The 23,459-nt window shown below is 33.7% G+C and overlaps 1 protein-coding gene across 4 annotated transcripts; it reads right to left on the bottom strand.

The window, feature by feature from the left end:
- Nucleotides 1-5,952: 5,952 nt before the first annotated feature.
- Nucleotides 5,953-21,834, bottom strand: LOC100800938 (uncharacterized). 4 transcript variants are annotated; one of them, XM_006575049.4, is made up of 28 exons: nucleotides 21,708-21,824; nucleotides 21,288-21,397; nucleotides 20,966-21,137; nucleotides 20,773-20,888; nucleotides 18,328-18,444; nucleotides 17,688-17,834; nucleotides 16,785-17,467; nucleotides 16,467-16,588; nucleotides 16,291-16,382; nucleotides 15,898-16,093; nucleotides 15,705-15,771; nucleotides 14,967-15,115; nucleotides 14,791-14,864; nucleotides 14,551-14,715; nucleotides 14,378-14,449; nucleotides 13,695-13,796; nucleotides 13,511-13,600; nucleotides 13,004-13,079; nucleotides 12,808-12,904; nucleotides 12,664-12,733; nucleotides 12,225-12,404; nucleotides 11,998-12,120; nucleotides 11,827-11,910; nucleotides 10,218-10,402; nucleotides 9,985-10,123; nucleotides 9,832-9,891; nucleotides 9,393-9,497; nucleotides 5,953-6,553 (listed from the first exon to the last, which is right to left on the bottom strand). In XM_006575049.4, the coding sequence occupies exons 2-28, from the start codon at nucleotides 21,366-21,368 to the stop codon at nucleotides 6,440-6,442; spliced, it is 3,678 nt and encodes a 1,225-aa protein (XP_006575112.1). In that variant the 5' UTR covers nucleotides 21,369-21,397; nucleotides 21,708-21,824; the 3' UTR covers nucleotides 5,953-6,439. The 4 variants fall into 4 exon arrangements, with proteins under 4 accessions (XP_006575112.1, XP_014622913.1, XP_006575113.1 ...); XM_014767427.3 differs by having other exon boundaries at nucleotides 21,288-21,834; XM_006575050.4 differs by lacking the exons at nucleotides 21,288-21,397; nucleotides 21,708-21,824 and having other exon boundaries at nucleotides 19,971-20,888; nucleotides 20,966-20,999.
- Nucleotides 21,835-23,459: the final 1,625 nt, after the last annotated feature.

Raw genomic sequence — 23,459 nt, 5'->3', positions numbered from 1 at the left:
ATCTAATATTTGACCCTATACTTAAGAAACAAAACTACTTATAATCATATCATATTATATTAATACATTTTAATTCCTTAAAATTATGTCAAAATTTGTTTTTCCTACAATCATATTAAGAGAGAGAGAGAGAGAGAGAGAGAGAGAACTGATGAAAAAGAGGGCATGCAGGCAACCAGGCGGTGGTGGCAGTTTTAGGATGAGTCTAATCTGGCGGTCAGCGTCTAATCCAAATTTAATTTTCATTGTAACCCGCACTCACGATAACCAAGGCTAAGTCCGTTAAATATTACTATTCAAAAATTATTTTAGAGCTTTCACGCACGTTTTTCTTGTGTTTTTTATTTTTAATATGGTATAGCTATGTTTCTTGTGTTTATTTTTCTTCAAAAAAATTTAAATAATTATTCTCTCTCTTTCCTTAAACGTAAAACTCTTTCAAATTAATTCAACTTCCTTAAAAAAATTATTTAATTTAAAATATTAAATTTATCAATTATTTATACTATTATTCCATAATTATTATTTTTTTATCCTTTTATTCACTTAGTTATTTTTTATTAATATTTAAAGTGAGAATAATTAAATAAAGATATGTAAAAAAAATAATTAATACATCTGAATTTTTTTAAATAATCTTATAAAAAATAAATAAATTTTTGAAAATCATCTTATAGTTAGAAATGAAATGATTAAATTAATGTTATAATTAAATAAATGAAATGATTAAGTTAATGTTATAATTAAATAACGTGATCAGGAATGAAAATAAATTTACACCAATTAAGTCAAACACAATCATTAGTAAATAGTTTATTTTTTAAGCAATTTATGATAATTTAATTTATGATTATGTATTGACAAAATACTTTATTACGAGATATACAATTTATTCTAGTAATCTTTTTTTTAAGGATATTTTAGCAGTATTTACACTTTGAAAAAATTAATCTACTGTTACCAGAAGAATGTTCAAAGCCTTAAAAAAAAGAGGAAGAATGCTCAAGGCGATTAAATATACTGTTACGCCTGAAAAAAATTAAGATTTACATCCTATTTAATGAATAAGAATAATAAACATTTTTTAAGCCAATGGATTGACATAGTTGTTAGATATCTTAGGTTTGCATGTTCTGGAAAATTAAACAATTTATTTAGTCAGAAATCTTATGTTTAATTCTCACAAAAATCTTTTGATTTAACGACATCACAGTACCATGAGCGAGATAAGCTTTTGGCTTACTGGGTTAAGATGAATCTGGGAGTAAAAAAATATTAAACAATTTATAAAACTTTAAACATTAAATGTTTTTTTTGTTATACCAAAATCATTGTTAGAAATTTTATTTTTCTAAAAGATACATGTTAAAATAACAAAAAAAAAAAAACTATAACTTCATGATTTTAAAAATCCTAAATGTCTAGTAAAAAATATATATTTTTTTAGTAAATTCTTTTGTTTTTTCTTTAATTTATAGTGGGGTTATATATTTTCTATATTGGGATCGTCCTAAAACTAATTCTAAATCTTAACTTTATCAAAAAAGAGATTGATAAGACAAATTAATTTTTCGTTAACCTTTTCATCATTTAAAAAAAATAATACTAATAAATATTTTTAAGCTATCAATATCATATTTTTTACTTTACTCAATTAGTATTTTAGTTGTCTCTCCAAACAAAACTCTCAAGTATTATTGTCAACAAACCTCTTCATACACTACATATAACACACACTTAAAGTAAGAATAAAAAGTTCACTAACTAGTTAGTAGCGTCCTAACAAATGGATAGTTACACTTAGTGTCTAGTCCAGAACCCTACAACTATCTTCTTCGAAAGATTAGGCACTTGTTTAGCAAAGATTATATCTTTATAGAAAAGTCTTATGTATTTATAGGCCCTTTCATAAATTAGTTGGTGAGATCTTGTGAGCGATTGTTGTGAGAGCTTTAATAGCTTTGTGTTTGTCTATGTTTCTGAATTTCTTCATGCAACCGGGAGATAGTGCTTTAGATAACATTTACTACAACAGTAAATACATATCACCAGCTTATGCTCTAAAGTGATAGCACATACATCTTATCTTCCTCTTTTTGTCACTACTACAATAAACAATGCACATTTCAGAATTAATGTTATTTGACACAATGTTAACGGTAGACATATTTAACATTAATTTCAAATTGACGTAGAATCCACACATTTAACATTAATTTCTCTTGAACTTGATATAGGAAATAAGACATTTTTAATGAGTCTAGTCACTTTCTATATTGGTTATTAACATAATTGGTGTTGAAAATTTCTCTTATTGCACCAGTTTTATTAATAATCGGTGTAGAATGTAATCTTTTAAAGAAGAAAAATTGTATTTTATTTTGTATTCATTGTCTCATATGTTATATTTATAATTATGTATGTTATCTTTTTATACACAATGACCTATATGCTATCAGATTTAGATTGAAAGTTAAAAGCTCACTAGGCACAATAGAAACAACTTCATTATTACCAATACACAATAGAAAAAGAGTCTCCAAATGCACAATACCAAGTCAAATACAAAGCTTTATTATAAAATGACAAACATACAACAACATAAAAAAAAAAAACCCACAACATAGCCTATACTATGAACAAGTGTTTCCTTCTCTGAACCTTTGATCCGAACGACGATTCAAGCAATTGATTTAACACATGATCTTGTCGCTTATCCTACTTGACAAAATATAAATAACTTAAAAATTATCACAGTCAAAGCTCTTGATAAGAAACAAAAAGAGATTTAACATACCTATCCATTGCAAAATTGAAATCAAATAGTAGTAGAGTGATGGTGTCAGAGGGTGAGAATGGTATGACTAGCGACAAAGATTTTCATGTAGATGATGATGCACTTAAGAAAGATTATGACTTGAATAATTCTGATATTATAAGGAGGAACCTTGGAAAGCAACACAAAAACATAAAGCAAAATTGGTGGAAAGTGTCAATGCTAATACTAAGTCTTTTGGTGATTACTAGGAAAGTTCAAGTTGCTGTATGCCCTTTGTAGCTAAAGCACTAGAACATAGGAAATAAAGAGATAGAGGTCATCAAAGTGCATTATTGCAGGAAAAAAAAACAAAAGATTCAATTATGGTCAATATGAGTGAGAAAATTAATAATGTCAATGTCAATGATGGGGATTTGAACCCACAACCTCTTCCCTTCCTTCTCTTTTAACCCTTAAGCCTCCATTTCTAACCACTAGCCGAACCTTCATTTCTTGTCTAGTGTGTCTTACTTACTTCCACCTCCTACATGACAAGTCCATTCTTTCTTTTTAGTTACAATCCCTACATGTATGACAAAAAAAACCCTAACACCACATTAATATTTCAACACCAGGTACGATACTAAAAAAATAAGCAAAACATTAGGCATTATACAAAAATAGGAACTTTTAAGCACCATTTCAAATCTTAATTAGCAGAAAATGGCATTTTCATAAATTTTAACATATCAAATCAATCCAGTTGATCTCCTTTTTTTCTCAACCAACAATTTCTATATTAAGTACCAATAGTTACATGTCATTTTCCTATTAAATCATGCATTGAAAAACATACACAAATAACATTATACTTGACTGACATAAAATTTGAAAAGCAATCATAGAGCAAGCCTGAAAGTAATATAACATTCCTAAATTGGAAGCAACCGAAACTAACTCCAAGCATTAAACCATAAAGGTTTTAAATTCAAAAATCATTATCTCATATAAATTGCAGCAAACCACAAATGAAAGTACACCAAACCAAAGCATCTATATTCACTCATAATGAGAACTAGAATTAAAAGTGCTTTAAAATACAACAAACTTAGATTAACAACACCAATTAGGTTTTAAAATAAAGAATACTTAGGCATAGATATAGTAACACAAAGTTTCAATAATAAAGATTGCAATCACATAATAAAATAGATGAAATCAAGCTCAAGTAGTGAGTTAAAAAAACCAGTTACTCTAATATAATAACTGAGCAACATAAAACACCAACTTTGGTTGACACAAAGTCATCCATAGAGAAAGAAGTGAGATAAAGTGAACGAAGAATGAAATAGTGGTGAGAATGAGAAGGTACTTTCTAGTGCCATGGTGGTGAAGTTGTGGTGGCATGACAATGAAAGTTTGATGATGATGACAACAACATTGATTGAGGTGACTTGATCGTGTTTGTGATTGTGGATGCAAGATTCAAGATATTTCAAGAGAAAACGAGAAAGTAAAGAATGGAGATAGGGGGTTTGTGTTTGTGGTAGTGGTATGGGTTTGTCGTGGAGGCGAGGTGGAAGTGGTGGATTTGAGTTCATAGTGACGACATGGTCGTGGTGGTAATGGCAGGATCAAGAGAAAAATTATGGTTTGTGGAGAGTTAAGATAGGAGGCAAGTGAGAGTTTAAATTAGTATAAGAAAGAAAATCATAGTTTTAACATTAGATCAAATTTGAACTAAAATAAAAAATTGTTTTCTTCATCATTTTGTAAACTATCAATATTATAAAGTTGCATTTAATTATGAAAATACCACAACACAGTTTACTACATCAATTTTGTAAACTATCGAAATGATGTAGTAAAGGTGACGTAAAATGTGTTTTGTGTAATAGTGGATACTTGGCTGCTTAAAGTAGAACCAAAGTTGTTTTTGTGTTAGAGAGTACAACTTTGTCTTCAAGTTAATGTTGCACTACCTTATTTGCAAATTAATGACACTACTCCCTCAACTTTTTTTTTCTTCAAAATGTATTAAACTCGGTTCTGAAATTAAAATTTTGAAGGGATTCTTAAATACTATTTCGTATTCTAATTTAAAATTATATTATTTTTTAAAAGCCATTTTGAGATTTTAATTCTATTTATTTAAAGCCTTTCCTAGTTTTTTTAATTAAAAAAAAGACTTTTCCATGCATGTACTTAGTAATTAATTTCACTTAGAGAGGTATCGATTTTGTTTAGTATTTCAATTTAGAGGCATATTAATTTTGTCCACTCATTAAGAAATGCAAAATAGATCTCAATAATTAATTAAAAATCAATAATTAATATTATACATGTATAACAAATGTGTTCAAACATCAACATAATCAAATAAAACTATTTTCTTTAACACTCTTTTTCAAACACTTTTTTTAATTGATTAAAATTTATTAAAAAGCACATAATTAGGAAAGAAAAAAATTGTACGTCATAAAGGGATACGAAAGAGAACAAATTAAATATAATATGAAACCCATTTTCTATCAATTTTAACCAATGAGAAAGAAACTATATTAAAAAATTCAAAAGAGTGTGTTTCTACTTTCTAACATTTTTCTTACTTGGACACAATATGGAAATCACATCATAACACATGGAAATCACTTCATAACACATGGAAATCACTAATCAGAATCCAATCAATCCATCATAGACAGAATGCTTAACCTCAGCCCAAGCGAATCTGATTCCACACACAGATGGGCAATCTAAATTCCACGCACCTCACAAAGCAGTAAAGTACTAAAGTAGACTCAAAAAGCCTCTTAAGAACATAATCAAAGGCAACAACATTAATGATGAATTCACTACAAACATTAATTGTTGATATAGAATCTGCCTTAGCACATATTTCAACACAAATACCATCTTGCCGAAATTCAAGTTTAGAAACATCATGTGGACATAAACAGCAAGCAGAGGAATCCAGTCATAAACGAGACAGAATCAAACTGACTTAAAAACATAGTATTTCACAATCATCAATGACAATTTCATGGACAGACAGAACAGACCCACTGCGGGAAAATGACCATGTCTAATAAGAGGAGCAGGATATTCGACCATGAACTCAATCAAGTATAACTAGGCTTTCCATTTCCAGAAGACAATAGAAAAGCAATGATCAAGGTAATTTAAAATCAGACTGAACAAAGACAGCATATTCACTTTCCATGATGGATGTGCAGAAAAGTGTGCATATAATTTCCAGTTATACACTTCTTTATCCCGAAGGGGTTTTTACACTGCAAATCAAAATACAAGGTCGTAGGATTTGTTTATGGAATTAGAAAAAATCAGACTTGTTTTTAAAAACTAACTGGGTATTTACAAGCCGAAAGCCCGGTATGGGGAGAAAAAGTAATGGGAGAGGAAAAGAGGTGGATCAGAAGGGGACCTAAAATTAAGCTTTATCTCAGTGAAATTGTCAAACAAATTATACTTTGAAAAAAATTGGAGGTAGAGCAGGGGATGGTGAGGGTTGGAGGGAGGGGAAAAAGGGAAAACCCACGACACAATAAAGGCATTGCCAATGATGGGATTTTCACATCAATTGGTCACTTCTGACCTTGTTACACACACCATTTAGGTGATAGAAGAATTGCCTAACCAATAAATGCTATACAGGAAGCTTTACATGAAATAGCTCAAAGATCTCATTTTTCTTGATCCACCTTCTCCGTAAAGGTCGTTCCATTGGAGTAGTTCACTCATATTTGTTGACTCCGATGACACACTAGCACAAACCTGCATAAAAGTATACATAAGAAACATTATACATTACCTTTGCTAGCCATAAAATGGACTATCATGAAATTAACTCCCAGGTATCATTGGAATTGTACGTTTTGAATTATGCAATGGTGAAAAGGTTTAGATTTTCTTAATGAATGTATTGCAAACACACACACACTTAAGCATCCCAACCATTCACTGTATTTTAAAGGAACTGGAACAACCTATACCACAATTTGTGCACTACAAAAAACCAAACAACAATATCCATAATCCAGAGTTTGAGTTCCATCTATGGCAAACAACCCATCAAATTTTTCTCTGTCATTGATTTCTTAGCAACCTCTCTGACCACTTGTGCCTTCATGTGTTTCCTTGTTTCTGAGTTCCTTCTCTTCCTTGTTTTCTTTGTTCCTGCCTGTTCTTCTCAACCTTTCTGTTTCCATTTTTTTCCTTCATGTTTTCCATTATTTACTGTGTCTATGTGATTCTATTTGTTTTTGTTCACTCTCTCCCTCATTTTTTTTATTTGCTCCCAGTGACTCACTTTTCTGTTTGCACCCAGTGATTCTAGAATAATGGCAAATCAAGGTGTTGATAATCAGAGTTCTGGGACTGGTGGCAAGACAGATCCAGAGTCCAACATTGACACTAATGGAAGAAAATGACATGAAAACTATTGTGTACAATTAAAATTGTGGAAAAAATTAAAGAGGGATTACGAAAGCAGAAGCCAAACAACTACTAATGGGGAAGATAAGTAATGTTGCAACTTGCACCAGTTAGAGAGGGGTTGTGATTTGTGAACATATGTGAGTGAGCAAGAAAAAGAAGCAAATTGCGTAGAGATTCCAGTTGTGACGGATCTCAACCTTGAAAAGTCGGGATGTGGTTAAACTGAAGGGGAACTAACGGAAATTAAAGCACCTAATGGTATTGTAAAGGAGGGGGGGGGGGGGGGGGTGTACAAATGTTGCCCAGAAAAAGCCAATGAATTTGTTTCTTAGAAAACCAGCAACGGTCCTAGAAGGAAAACGGAGGTTAAGGGAAACTAACATAAGAAAGGCATGCAACAAATGAGAAAGAGCTAGGGTCCGTCAATATATATCTTGGTTACCATACCATTAAATATTATCAAATTGAAGAGCTTTGAAGAAAAGTTTACAACTGTTGGAAGCTTTGGTCAAATTTGCAAAAGCTACAAGATATTACGTCATAAGAGTTCTGTTGTGACCCAATTCTTATGTTAGGCCCAATAGAGTATTAATAGTGTCTTTTAATTATGAGAGGTAGTTTCTAGAATTGAGTTTGCTAGGATTCCGTTATCGCATCATGCAGCTATATATCCCTTGTATTGTTCTATAAAAAGTAGAAAATGAATGAATTCAGTTTAGATTCCTATTTCCCTTCCTCTTCCTAATTTTCTATGGAGTTCCCCCTAACTCGAAAAGATCCCTGTATCAAGTTCCAATTCTCAACAAGGAGTTGGAGTACTCTAAATTTGTAGAAGGATTAGTGGGAAAAATAATGCTGCTCCCTTATGTTAGATATATGGACTGATGGGAAGGAAAGATGTTTGATCAATTTCTTGGTAAACTCTCCCATTGGAACAATATTTTTAAGCAATTATGGATTGATGGATCTAAACTCGTGAAGACTGGCAAAAAACAGTTTGTGCTGCTTGATTCTCTTCTGGAGAAGATTGAAGGAGGAAAAAAATTTCAAGGTATCATAATGATGGAAGCAACTATGTTTTAGTCAGTAAATGTTGGATGGTAAAATACATCATTAGTCGGTTCCTTGTGCAGTCCATTCCATAGTCCATACTCCATACACTTAATCCTTGCAGACAGTGAAAAGCTTCCTTTGATAAAGAAGACAATTCAAAGGGGAATCGCTCTTGTTGGCTTTATTCTTTAGCTAGAGTCATTTAAATACCTTGGGCTTGTTGAGGCACTTAACAAACAAGAAGGAATTGGAAAAGCATGCAATCACTCTATTTGTTACTTATCATTCATTTTGGTGTGATTTATACAAAGTTAGCTCCTCTTATTCGAGTGAGTCAACCAATTAATGGTGACAAAGAACCAGCTATGTCTTAAATTTTTTAAGAAATCGATAAGGCAAGAAACAGTTAATGTTAAGAATCTGAAGTTGTTCAACAACGTCAAAAGAAAAAAGATGTGCTTACAATCAATGATAACAGATGAACTAGCCAACATCATCCCCCAATGCATGTGGCTTGCTATGAAGCACCGACTCTGACACGAATATCGGGACACGGATAATGTCCAACATATATTTTTAGTCCATGTGAAAGGAGAAGAATGAAGGATATACGTCACTAGATGACAATGCGAATGACTACATTAGGGAGAAAAAGTAGTAAGAGGATTAGATTTTTAATTTAGCTTTGTCTTGTTTTGAGTCAATTTATTGTTACTCAATAGTTTCTAATTTCAAGTGACCTTATGAGGCTGTGATATTATCCTTCAAGTTGTTATTACTTTAGGTTAATTTTATTTATTGTACTTGACAGATATTGTTTTTATTTATTATATTCAGCAGTTTTTTGTAGTGTACATGTGTAATAGTCACCTTGCTTCTTCTAGGATAAAAAGATGTGGAACAGTGAATGAGGCTCCCTCTGCCGTGGGGTTAAAGCAGAGTCACATGTTATATATAGGCAACCTTGCCCTATTGACCCGAAAATGTTTCCAAGACTTAAACCTAGACCAGTCAGGTCACAAGGCAGCAATCTTATCGTTGTGCTATGCAATGGCTCAGCCACTATTCCAAAGAGAATAAATTATACAGAAAATCCATGGATAATGAAATAGAATTAATATACCTGCTCATGTGCATATCTAAAATCCTCCATCTTTAAGGGACGAACGTCAGTACTACTACACAACTGAGGTAAAGGTTGGTTCTCAGCCAATGCTAAGCTTCTCTCCTGAAATACATTTCATGTCAAAGTGAGCAAGAGATTGCCAAGCTCAGAACTATTATGCAAGTATACCTTTGGTTTTCTTAAAATACACTCAAGATGTAGCTTTCCTAAATACTCCTCTTAAAAAATGAGTAAACGTAAGCAAATCCTCCCCCCCCCCCCCCCCCCCCCCCCAATGTATGTGTGAAAAGAACTAATCTTGACTGTATAACCAAAGTCAACAGTCAATATTAGATTTAAGAAAAATAAATCTTAATCATCCATATATGGTTGTATAACCAATAGCAACTCCTCTCACTTCTCACTAGATATACCCTCATACAAACATATCACTAACCTTCTTTTCCTTCTCCAAGATCTGTCTTATTGGACATTGAGCTGCTGTGACACAGAGATTCTGCAGTCAAAAGATAACAATGAGTCAATGAGTATTTCATGTCATCTTCCCCAGTGATCAAGAATTGAAGTAAAAGATATATAGAAATACAACCTTTAGGTCACTTCCTGAATATCCATCAGTCATATTTGCTATTGCTTCAAAATCAACATCAGGTGCCAAATCTTCTTTTGCTAAAATAACTCTGACAATTTTTCCTCTATTTGGAGCATCTGGCAAATTAACCATCAATCTACAATATTTTTCAACAAAGAACACGAATTAGCATAGATCTCATTTGTAAAACACGAAATAAAAGAAGTTAACATCAAACATAACGAGTTTACCTTCGTGGAAGTCTCCTAATAACAGCCTCATCAAGATCAAAAGGTCTATTTGTAGCAGCAAGAACAAGTATACGCTCTTTATCTTTTGTTCTCAAACCATCCCAATTAACCATGAATTCATTCTTCATTTTACGCATAGCCTCATGTTCACCAGGATTTTCACGTCTTCCTAACATACTATCAACCTGCCACCAATGTCACAAAACAAATCAAACACAGATAATTGAAAGCAAGAATATCTGTAGAAGCTACCAAAGAAAAACACTAGATTCTGAATGCTCATTTAAGCTTTTCAGTAGATAGTGCTGGAAAATTGAAAATTTGGAGCTGATTTAAACAAGCACCTTTGTAGATAACAATCACAAACTACATGTCTATGGTATTCAGCAAAAAAATCAGCTTCACTATTCAGAATTTATTTCAAATCACAACCCACCAGCTCTTTTAACCCAATTTATAACAAACACTGTTAGATGTACCATTGCCTCCATCAGCTTCACAATTCCCTAAGCAGCTAAGCCCTTCTTTTAGCCCACAATGTATTAACAAATGCTAAACCTAATTTACCACTCCAAAGCCTTCTATTATTTTCCCTATCTCATTGCAAGCCATGAATGCCTTCTGCGGATTGCTTTACCCAGTTTCTCTGCATTTGATTGTCATATATATCCTCTCAACCAACCCATCAATGGTTTGCCTGAAGTGATTTTCTTAATTTCTTCCTCGAAGACATGAAAACTCTGGCTCCATTGGCAAAATCGTATCAATTTGCATTTGTGTTCTCATTGTTATCAATTGGATCTTTAAATAAGTTGATAGGGACTTGGGTATTATGGGGCACCTAATCCCCATATCGAGTAGTATGGGATTCCCCAAGTGCTTGGTGGAGTATTTAAGTGCTTGGTTCTCCTCCCTGAACAACTATCTTTTAAGGGTGGGTTCCCCAAGTGCTTAGCTGCTTATCATAATGGTTAACAGTTTATGTAAGATATATGAGAAAAGTAGAAACTGTTATGTAAAATCTAGTCTTTGCAGTGGTTAATACATATATTTGGAAGGCCAAGGAAACTCCACCTAAATCTGGGACATTGTGAAATTAGTGAATTGTATAGAAAACAGTTGGAACTTCAAAGAGTGGGGGAATTTTTTCCCCATAATCACGAGCCTCAACCAATCAGGTATGTTAATTACACCAGCAACAATCCAAGTTGCATGTTCATGTTAAGGAGTTTACATTGGTATTTCTACCAAGATATATTATACAGCAAGCTGCCCCTTCAAAAGCCAAACAAAGAAAGCAGTCAAATGAAGGGAAATTGCAAAAATAGGGTCATATATACATCATCTAAACCATTGAGCATCCACAGCTATTACATCTTCGTCATGCTGAGTTGATATGCTGCATTAGCATGACATGTCAACAGCCACAAGCCCACAAGTTACAACTTACACGAGCATAAAACCACCCTTTAAATAGTGAGAATGACAAAACAAAAAATTATTGACTGATCCGACAACACAAATGGATATTATAAAACGGTCAAAATGTAAAGAAATTTAGAATATTTAAAACCAAGAAAAAAAAGGAAGATATATGTTATATACCAACCTCATCAACAAAAATAACACTTGGAGCAATTTTGCTGGCCAGAGAAAAGACTGCTTTGACATATTTTTCTCCTTCACCAAACCACTGCAACAAAAAAACAATATCCTGTCACTTAATGAATGAAAGGAAAATACAGAGTAGAGCAAAACAGTTTAAATTTGCAACTAATACCTTGGATGTAATGCTGGACATTGAAATGTTAATAAAATTTGCTCCAGCTTCAGTTGCCACAGCCTTTGCAAGCATTGTTTTTCCTGTGCCAGGGGGGCCAAAAAGCAATATTCCCTTGCAAGGCTATACCCAAAGTAATTACAATTAGGTGCTACACGCATGGCATGATCTACTTAACAATGTCTTTCACAAGTCATTTAAACAACTAAAATGAAAATATTTTTCACCTTGGCCAGCTGTCCTTTGCCAAACAATTCAGGCCTTTGAAGAGGAAGCATGACCAATTCCTTCAAGGTTTCCTTAACATTTTCTAAAGCTCCAATATCGTCAAATGTGACCCCAATATCAGTCGGTGGAATAACATCAGTAAGTAGTTTTTTCTCAAATTCATTCTCAGTAACCACGTCCTGGGCAAACAATTCAATTCAAACCATTCCAGTGTAAATAAACCAGAGAAACCAGCATGCTGAATACTTGTGTTAGAATATACAAAAATATCTTAATCTTAGATTAACCTCTAGGAGTAACTTCCTTATTTTCCTCATCATCTCATTAGGATTGATTACCATATTTCATTATCTTATCAAGATTTGGATTATGATTAGTATATACAAAGGTATTAGCTCTAAATTTTTAAAACATGTCAAATAGCTTTTGTTAAATTACCTTAAGTGATTTTTTCATGTTCTTGTTCTCATTTTGAATGCCCTGTAGAATTTTATGTCCATACTTAATGCTGCACCAACAAAAGTAGTGTTAAAATTAATAATAAAGGGAAGATAAGTTTGCTATATTTGTTCTGAGGACAACCTTTCTGCAGATATTACAAGCTTAGAATCTCTGATTGAAGCTTCAGATGAATGCATAAAATGGTAACTTAAAGCCCATCCAATGATCTTCTCCACACCTAGGTTGACAGAATATCATCAGTAATATTACAGCAAAGCTTGAGATCCCATAATTAGCAGGACAAATCATTTAAAACATTAAACAAAAAGGAACTGACTCTCAGTCGTTAGGGTGTGGTCTTTGATGCAGAGAGTCTCAAGGTCAGGGCAATCCAATCCAATTCTGTTGAGAACCTGAATCAATAGAAGAATCTCATCAAATGTTAGACAAAAATGTGCATGAAAGAATGGAGCATTTTGTCAAAAAATGTGCATAAGTAGCTTTTTTATTGTTTAAATAGAACATCACATATATGATAGCAGTAACAGGCCCTAGTAGAAAGGGACTATGAATATGAACCAAACAACAATTGATTATGGAGGCCAGGATGGGCAGCTTTGAAAACCAAGAAACAGAAAAGAACTTTACCCACATGAACAATCTTTAAAAAGACAATTTGTTAAACCCAGTGGCGAAATAACCACAAATCAAATGCATGTGATGTCACATGCTCCAAAGGCACAACTATTCTCATCCAAGAACAATCACAAAAACTGAAAATATACACAAAAAGTGCAGCAAGATAAAGCATTGAATATTATCAAAGAGATGTTGCCAGACTCACTAAGCGAATGCTGACAACATTGGACTGAGCTTTCATAGTTTCAATGTCACGATCTAACTGCTGCTTCCAGTCAGAGAGTAAAGCCTCGTCCTGTACAAGTTTGGAACCGAAACAGATATATGAATTGTAAATAGCAAGTTAGCAACATTATAAATTGCAAAATCAAATTAATATAACACGATACCTGAGGCAACTGTATGGTCACTTTGTTTGGAAAAAGGCGATTAAGTTGCTTCATAACTTTTGAGGTTTCTTTGCTTCTATCATGCAGTCTACTAAAGTTATCCTAAACAGAGGACAAAAGGACCAAATTGTAGTAGATTGATAATTGATTGAACCAGAAATAAACCAAGCTATGATGCATATAATGGTATTAACAAATATTCAGATATCCAATTCAGCCAAAAAAAAAGGTACAGGCAAAGAAAAGCACTGGAACTTCCATGCTAGAACTTTACCATGCTTTAAATTCTTAGAATGTGGGTTTGGGCCTAACTCAATTTGAAAAGCTAGCTCGTGGAGTGAGGGTTGCCCCCCCCCCCCCCCCCCACTTACATATTCTACTTTTTCTTTATCTTTAACCAATGTGAGACTTGGGTTTTTCCCAATACACCTCATCACGTCCAACACTTTTGGGTTTGGTGTGTGGATAACATGATAGATGACCCTTTGAATGGATCTAGGATAGATTCTGATACCATCTTAGAATGTGGGCTTGAGCTAACTCAACTCCAAAAGCTAACTCACAGGGTGAGGGTTGCCCCCAACTTACATATTCTATCTTTTCCTTATCTCTAGCCAATGTGAGACTTGGGTTTTTCCTAATATAAATCAAAGTATGAAGAGCAACAGATATGATTCTTGTACCGGAAAAGCAAGATCAAGTAGTGCTGTCTGATTGCTTCCAAACTTGGTAAACAGAAGACTGCCAGGTTGAGCCTGTAAGCATAAAATTGCAGTCATCAAATACAAAACTTTCTCTAATAATGAGATAACTACAACCAAATGCTACCTAACAAATTATAATAATGAAACAGTACCTTCTCCTTTTGATTATCCAACTGGGTGTGAGAACCAACTACCACAACATTTGGTGGCAAGCTTTCAAATTTACTTTTTAAAATTTCGTAGTTGCCAATCATTGCCTTCCCTATATCTTTAATGAACAACACGAGTGCACCACTTTTACTCTGATTAGAGGCAACCTATAACAGAGAAGGGTGTTAAATATTTCTTTAGGAATAGAGACAACTTTTGGACAAGTATAGAACTGAGACAACCTCAAAGATTTCATTAATTGCAACTTTGTCAAGATCATCCCCTCCAGAGCCGTCTACTTGTAGTAAATGATTTGCTGCATTATAAATCATCAGGATTATTCGTGCCAAAATTATAGCATACAATGTACTAATATGCAGCTAAAGAAACAAAAGTTCAATCAAATACAGTGAATTACCAGAACAGAAGAACCCATGGTCATCTTCGCAAAGGCCACCAAGATCATTTCCATCTGGAATTGATTTATCAAACCTAACCCCAATTTTTGAAGACCCGTTATCTTCAAAAGCTAGGAGAACTTTGCCCCGGGAGCCATAACTTGGTCCCCTGCACAATATAGAAGAAGAATAAAATCCATTTCCCAGAAAAAAAAATTAAACTAATGGATTTGAAATAGAAAGAAGAGTTATCATAAAGAACAGAAGAAAAGAACAATTAGTGGGAGAATAAAATATCCACCAAAACAAGTAACTAAAAAATGTAAAAAAAGAATAAATAAATAAACAAACACCAAAGCTGTCTAGTCTCTCCACATAACAGAAATTGAAGTTTCTTTGAAACAGCCAAGCAATGCACTAGAGAAGGCACAAACAATTTTAACCGAAAGTAAATGAAGAGATCATTGCGTTCTGCCCCAATGAAATACACAGGAGAATTGAAAAAAAAATCATAATATAACCAAACATCTGAACTGAACCAAGAGGGCTCCAGAGTTATTTTTTTCAAAAGTTATAAACTCTGCAAATGAGGACACTTCAGTCACTAAATCATATTACTCTTTGTAGAATATTCACAACGATTCTTAAAGCCATATTTAAAGAACTTTCATGTATATTCTACACACAAAAAAACTACAAAATATTATTCAAACTGTAAAAATATTATGATGAAGTATAATTCAGCCACAACAAGTTACCTTGAAATATAATTTGGTAGTGATGAGACAGCCGAAGGAAAGCTACCAATAAATTTTACTCGATCACCTGCACATTAATCAAGCATCATGCCATGAAAGCCTTCAAAATGCTACCTAACATTAAATAAAATAACAAGAAAATAGAAAGTAAAATTGCAGATAGGTGCTCATTTTTTAGGGCATAACAGAATACCCTTTCTAAGAGTAGCGCCTTTCGATGATGCACTAGAAATTAGCATGGGTCCACCAATAATTTCAGCATTAACACTAGAGGCTGGTTTTTTATGCTGTAACATGGCAGTCTGGAAATTTCTCTTCCTAGAAAACACAGATGGTTTTTCAGCCCCAGAACTTTCTTTGGCAGAATCAACTTCCTTTGATGGTGATCCCTGAAAAACCAATTGCACAATGAGAACAACTGTGTGTATATTAATCCTAAATCCTAATTTAGCAACAAACAATCTACAGAAGCAAGCAAACAATGTCACTATGCCAAGAAAGATCTGAAGCAACAAAGAACTAGTAAGGAAAAATTCTACAAAACCTCTATAATTGTAACAAAAGCAGAATATCTAAGAAAACATACACCAGGCAGTGAAAGAGAATCCACAATTAGTAGCCTGGCACCAAAATGCTTCACAAGTGCCTTGGACAAAGTCTCCTGATATATTTCCGAACCTACACAAGAATCATGTAAAATTATATCACTTGTCTATTACAAGAATGGGAAAGTAGAAGCATAAACAAGAATTATGGAACTACCTGCAGGACCAGATAACACTATTCGTGGAGACACTGATGGGAGGTCTGAAGCATATTTTCCAAAGCCTTTGCACTTCAAATGAATAAATGTAGAAGCAATCAAAACGTTCTTTGTTGTATCACTGCAATTATACAAAACATCATAATCAAGTTGCTATAAATTATCTCTTATCTATCTCATAACAGTAACTACAAGCTATTCAAGCCAACAATATTGCAACAGAGAATATAAATGTAGCTATTTGTGACCATAATCAAGGTAGCATAGTTCAGGTAGCATAATCAAGAGATAAATTAATAAGAAGTACTTGTTTGAACCTTAGATAATATGGGAAAGTTTCAAATGAGACATCAATCTTCTCAGCTTTGAGAATTCTCTGTTGTAAACTGTCCTTAAATGCTAGTCGCTTGGTTGATGCCAATACTGTTGGGGTATCAACATCTTTAAGAAGTTCTCTTAATTCCCTTTGCCCTTCCAATATCTTGGAAATGCTACCACTTAAATCAAATTCAGGACATGATCCAGTAAGCATGCGCAGTAATGGCCTCAACTCATATGTAGCAGTAGTCATCTTCCCAACATCTGCATCAATATTGGTATCGACTTCTGCTGAGCCAAGGTTAGGATTTTCGTTAACAGTGGTAGAGGATCCAAGAACAGTTTTATCAGCAGAAAAATCTCCAGCTGGTTCATCATTATTGGTGGTATCACTCATTTCATTGTCTGTGATATCATCCCCGCAGCCAGAATGTAGTGATGAAATGTCAGTGTTCTGCTGCACATTCTTGCCAGTTTTAGCAGCAGGTGGTAGGAGAGATAATTCTTTACAAATATTATTAGATAAAGATGCCAATATAGATGCTTCAGCAACAGCAGAAAGGTCTCCAGATCTGGCTTCAACTTGCATTCCATTTATTGGAGCACTCTGGGCTTCCAAGATACTCACAGAAGAAGCTATATCAGCAGTACTAATGATACTATTCGTCAGCTGCTGAAAGATCTAAATTCCATGCTAAGGAACCCATAATATATCAATGAACAAAGTTTAGAATTGAAAAAATATAGTAGTTTATAATGTAAATACATGAAGCATATTACTAACTAATATCCTCGTTAAAGTGACCACGGATGCATGCCAAGAAAGATGGAAGGAGGAAGCAAGAACTAAATGCGAAAACAGATAAATTCTTCCCAAGGAATCATATGTAAATAAAGGATACATAAGCATACTTGGCAGAAGAACCAAAGACAACCTCATCACCTCCACTTAAAATTAGACAGGCATTCTTTCTATAAGTCTTCCCATTAACGTGAATAGAACCTTTGCTCCCTGTGATTTCCAGTAATGCACCCGATGAACTTCCACGCTGTGCAGAGTTCAAATGATAACTGTGGTCAATAATCTAAAAAAACAGAAATTCTTAACAGCAATTTTCTTCGGTTGGGAATATTTTGGGAAGCATCTACAATATTGGGATAAAATTTCATTCTTTTTGTCAGAAAGTGAATTTGAGCCTAACTCAACCCTACAAAACCTACTTGTAAGGTGAGGATTGTTCCCCACTTTTATAATTTATCTCGGCACTATCTTTAGTCAATGTGAGACTTCAACATGTCCCCCCTTTTGCCCATGGTTACCCGTCATGTGGGACTTTCAACACACCCTCTCTATCTAAGAATGACCGCAATTTAGGTGGCTTTTCCAACACTTTTCATTAATATCTTTCACAAAACATCTAAAATAGATTTGTTTTTTACTTGGCAAATGATTTCTCAGTTATAACAAAGCTAAAATAAGATGGACCTATAGTTATTTAGCTGATCATTTTAAGTTTCAAAAAATTTATGAGGAAACACTACCTCTATGTGGCTCAACTTGCACAAAACACTACCAATGGTGGGATCTTTAAGCCATAAATTACAATGTTGACCTTGACCAACGGTGAAGATAGGTTCAGTCATGCACACATGAGGATTCTGGAGAAGCATGAATAACAAAAAGATTAATTCCAAACCTACAGCAATACCATCAGAAATGTAGGAGTTAATAAGAAAACAGAAGCATAAATCAGCTCACAGTTCTCTTCTCCCCATTTTAAGCCACCGACAAATAGAGCATTATTACAAAACATCATTATGTTTTTTGTTTTACTAAAATCAAATATAACATTTGTTTTCATTGAGCGGCACCAAATCTTATGTGCTGCTGTGCACCATTGATGATGTATCCTATAATCTGGTAGTGAATGCAACATGTTATATGGCATAAAACGAGATTTTATCTTGTTGTCTATGCACAATAAGAAATCCAAATTTACCAAAGTTATAAAATTTAACCCCAAATTAAAAGGATGTTGAGACTGCTGTGTTGTGTCACATAATTTTGTTAATCAGTTCTCACCAATTTGCTTCTCTTACATACAACAACAACAACAAAAAAAAAATCCTTATCCCACTAGGTTTTCTTCTCCAACATAGATTGGCATTATTACAGCTAAGCTCCAAACAGATGTGACTAATTCAACTAATCATCTTATTCCACTGAAGAGTAAAAGACTTGGACAACTTAGGCCTGTGATTCCAATCTTATAACTTAGGGGGTATTCGTTTCAAGGTATAATATTGTATTCTTAGGAATATTGTGCCCAGAAATATTATTCACATGAACATGTTCGGTTGACATTTAATTAATTTTAATTTTTTTTTTTTTTTAAAAAAAGGAAGGAAGAATGGAGTGAGGATAGGTAGTTTTTGTAGAAAATAAATTTCATTCCCACTCTAAGATACCCAACTTTCACCATGGGAATAAGAAGCGAGGGAAATATGAACATTTTATATTCTAGGCATCAATAACTCTAGAAAATATTTATTCAAGACTTGTACCAAACATGGAAATGTGATACTCCCAAGTTCACTTTTTGAGGAATCCTTTTTGATACCTTAAAAGTTAAAACAAACACAACTTAGGGTAACTCACACTAACTTCCCAAGTTTTGTGTTTATTATGCCACAACACCATGAAAGCTGGTGGGCATATAATACTCCAGGCGAATCACATCGGAATGAGAGGGATCCAAAGATTGTGCAGATGTAGAACTGTACGATTGAGGATGACTTAAAAGAATTAATTAGTATCTACCTATACCCACAAGATGCATCTATTTTTCGGTAGCCTATCATTTAAGAGCTCCACAATCAAGCGTGTTTGACTTAGAGCAATTATGTGATGCATGACTTTCTGGGAAGTTTCCTGGAAAACATGTGAATGAGGACAAAACACGCTAGGAAATCTCATGTTGATTTGTGGTGACAATCATTGATCCTGGAAGCTGTCGAAGCAAATTGTCGAAGTTTCAGAAGGGGCTACTTACGAAGAGTTTTGACCGGTAGAGGATTCTAACCAAAAAGAACATTGAGTGAAGTGTCACCGTGTAAAGTGCTGTAGTGTGTGAGTTGTCAAGACGTCAACAAGCAAAGATGTTACAAATATCTGGGGAATTAACCTGCATGACTTGCTTAATGTATATTCTTCTCAGATACGACACTTTTTTGTACACTTCCTCACCATTTCCACTTCTAGAAAACAACACAACAAAAAAATTCAAAACAAGAAAGGATACCAATGTAGAGTGTAATAAACACTAATGTCAGGTTTCCACAAAAAAAAAACACTTAACGTCAGCTTATATTTACACTGCACTTGGCAATGCAAACAATGCCCCTTATAATTTGCGCTTAGGGTTAACTTAACCCAACAAATTGGCTTGTAAGGGGAAGATTGTCAAAGCCTTTTACAAGAATTATATTGACTATATCACTAATTGATGTGGAACTAAACACAACCTCTCGATACTGAAATTAGGCAGCCCAAAGATACTGCACTTAAGGCAGGCTAGGGGTAACTGCAATTAAGGCAACTATCCAAGAATGCTTTTAGCAAATTTAGTTAGCTCGAAGAATTTCAGAGAGCCCATCATGCAGAAAGCATTAGCTATCTGTCAATACTAAGATCATCAATTTGAAGGTGAGCGAGCCTTGGGGCAACAGAAAGTTTGCTGTTTTGCACTCTCGGGCCATAGATTCAAACCTTGGAAACAGCCTTTACCCAACAACATTAACGTTTCGAAGGCCTCAGCAGCTTTGGCCTCTAATTTTCCATGATTCCATTGATATCGACGCAACCAAAGTTTAAAACCTAGACTTCATAAAAACTAAAACCAGGATCCGATTAGACCATGCATCCCATTCCCAGAAAATACTCAATCAACGGTAAAACAAACTGTAAAAAGCAAAACAGTGTCATTCCTTAGAACACTGAGAGAGGAGCTTTCCCCACGCAGTCTTGGGGCACGATTTCGCAGCACGTTTCTTCACGCTCCTTGGGGGAAGACCAGCCACCTTCGATTTCTCCGCAGTTTCACCTGAGGTTTCCACACATTAATAAATCCAACCAGTGCAAAAACCGCATGCGTGCACATAAAAAAATAAAAACACGCACCTGCACACCGTGGAGGCACCAAAGCCTCGCCTTCAGAAGGAGACTTATCGGGCAACACCGCGTCACAAACATCCACGGCCTTCAACGACGCCGTATCTGGCAGATCAGAGGGCCGTAGCTCCGGTTCCCCAGATTTGTTGACCGGAGCCGCCACAAAGGAATCCTTGGACACCTACGTCACCACAAACAAACAATCGATCAATTTCTATTTCAAGACCTACCCATCTCGAATTGAGCTTGAAATCGAACACCCAGATGAGGAACAACGGAATCCGCATCGAAACGAGAGGTGGGTAGCGAAGAAGGTGAGGAAAGTTTGTACCTTGGATCGTTTGGTGTTGGGCGCAGAAGGAGAAGAGAGAGAACACTTGGAAGAAGAGGCGCCGCGTCTGGTTTCGACCATGGTGGCTGTGGGAAGGTGGGGTCCGGTCTCTGTTGTTGTGCGTGCGAAGAGAGATGAAGAGGATGATTGGTCAGTCAGATCATGCAAATGTTGTAAAGTTTTGTGCGTTGGTGTTTGTACAGGAGTAGAGAAGAAGAGATAAACAAAAGTTTAATAATTTAAATACAGAGAGAGTATAAAAAGAAGCTAGTTGTACGGGAGGCTGCAACTTTGCAATTTGGCAAATGGGAACCGCAATTTGCAGGTCGATCGACAAATCGAAATTGCAATTTGAAAACGTGAATTAGTGAATGGTTAGATGAAAATTTACGTAAGTAGTGAGATTGGTTTGGTGTTTACTGTAGAGAGTGTGTGAAAGGAAACGACAAGCAGCCAACCATGCAGATGCAGTGATTCAGCGGCGGTTGAAGATGGAGTCTAGTAGTCAATAGATAACTAGTTAATGAATTTCAATCGCATCCTAATGACAAACATATATTCTTTTCAAGTTTCACTATTTATTTAATCGTTATACTTGTATAAACTTTGCATTTTAAAATCTTTACTGTGAAATTCTACCTTTAGTTCCTAAAAAAAATGTTTTAAAACTTGACCGATTATTTTGAGAAGGCTGGTAAGAGATATTTATATACTCAAAATTCAAAGCAACATAATTGTATGATTCGAAAAATAAATAGGAAGTAATGAAAAATGTTGACAAACGTTGAACTAATCAAATAGAAAAATGTGCTCTCTTAATACTTATAATAATTATGATATAAGAAAAAATAAAATTTAAAATAATTATTATTTTAATTTTTTATGTCATATTAGTTAATTTTTTACTCATGTTTCTTATAAAATTAATGTTTAATTACTATTTTAGTCATTCAATTTATTTATTAAGTTCAATTACATCATCTTATTATTAAAATATTTAATTACATCATGTAATCTTTAAAAATGGTTTAATGAGTCTCTTAACTGTATTTTTTCTCTTCTTGAGGAAAGAAGGAAGGATTTGCGACAAGTTAGAAGAGGATAGTGATTTTTATTTGTTATGGATAGTGCCATTGTGGAGTTTGCAGCAACTTAATCAGTTTTCCCTCCCTTGTCTTGGTTGTGTGGTGTTCTATATATGTTTGTAGTGCTAATACAAACCCACCATTAAAGAAGTTATTTACGGTTCCGTGTTTGTTTTGTTTCTTTTCAATGTCCATGATCTTCCCAAGAGAGTCAGTGAGTCCAGTATGTAATGAGAAAGACAAAATACATGAGGTTCATTTATTGGACAAAATAGGAGGGGCCTTAAGCGCACTCTTCATATATGCATGCCCACTGTCTAGAGGTTTTGCATAAATATGATGACATGCATATTGAGTTATAACGTTCCTTTGTATCATCATTGCTTTAAAAAATTAGTCATTTAATTTTTATTTATTTTTATTTTGATTTTTTTATTATCATGATTTGTCTTTTTTTGATACACGCGCACATATACGTTATTATAGAGCATATATAAAATATTAATATTATAACTATTTTATAGTTTAAATATGTTTCTGGATTTTAATAATGTTAATATGGTATTTTTTTGGAATTGATTATTCTTTAATTTTTACTTTAGTGAGGTGTTTTGAATCGCGGAAGTGTTCGTACGTACTTTGTAGGGAGTAAAAGTAAATCATTTTTTATATTTTTTAACAATTATAAATGAATAAAGAAGATAAATTAGTTTTTAATATACATTTTAAAATAACGATAACAACAAAAGAAGCTGATATAAAATTTCTTAAGATACATGATTTTTTGTTTTACTTTTATTTAGCTTATGCAGGTATGTTTCCAAATTTTCACCTAATCAAAAGATTTCTTTTAAGATTATTTTGTATATTTATAGTATTGGAATAGAAACAAAGATAAAAATCAGATTAAGATTTAAAATTTATTTTTGTAAAAAACATAAAAAATTTAAACAACAATAAAAAAAATCATATTAATATTTTTAAATTACTTTTAAAAATAAATTTCCAATGGACAAATCAATTGTCTTTAACATCCGGTGTAAAAGAAGAATTTCAACAATCGATTACTACACTAGACCGATAATTT

This window comes from Glycine max, chromosome 2 (assembly GCF_000004515.6).
Source record: "Glycine max cultivar Williams 82 chromosome 2, Glycine_max_v4.0, whole genome shotgun sequence".
Lineage (NCBI taxonomy): Eukaryota > Viridiplantae > Streptophyta > Magnoliopsida > Fabales > Fabaceae > Glycine > Glycine max.
The sequence above is the reverse complement of the archived record's forward strand: the minus strand, read 5'-3'. Positions and strand labels throughout refer to the sequence as shown.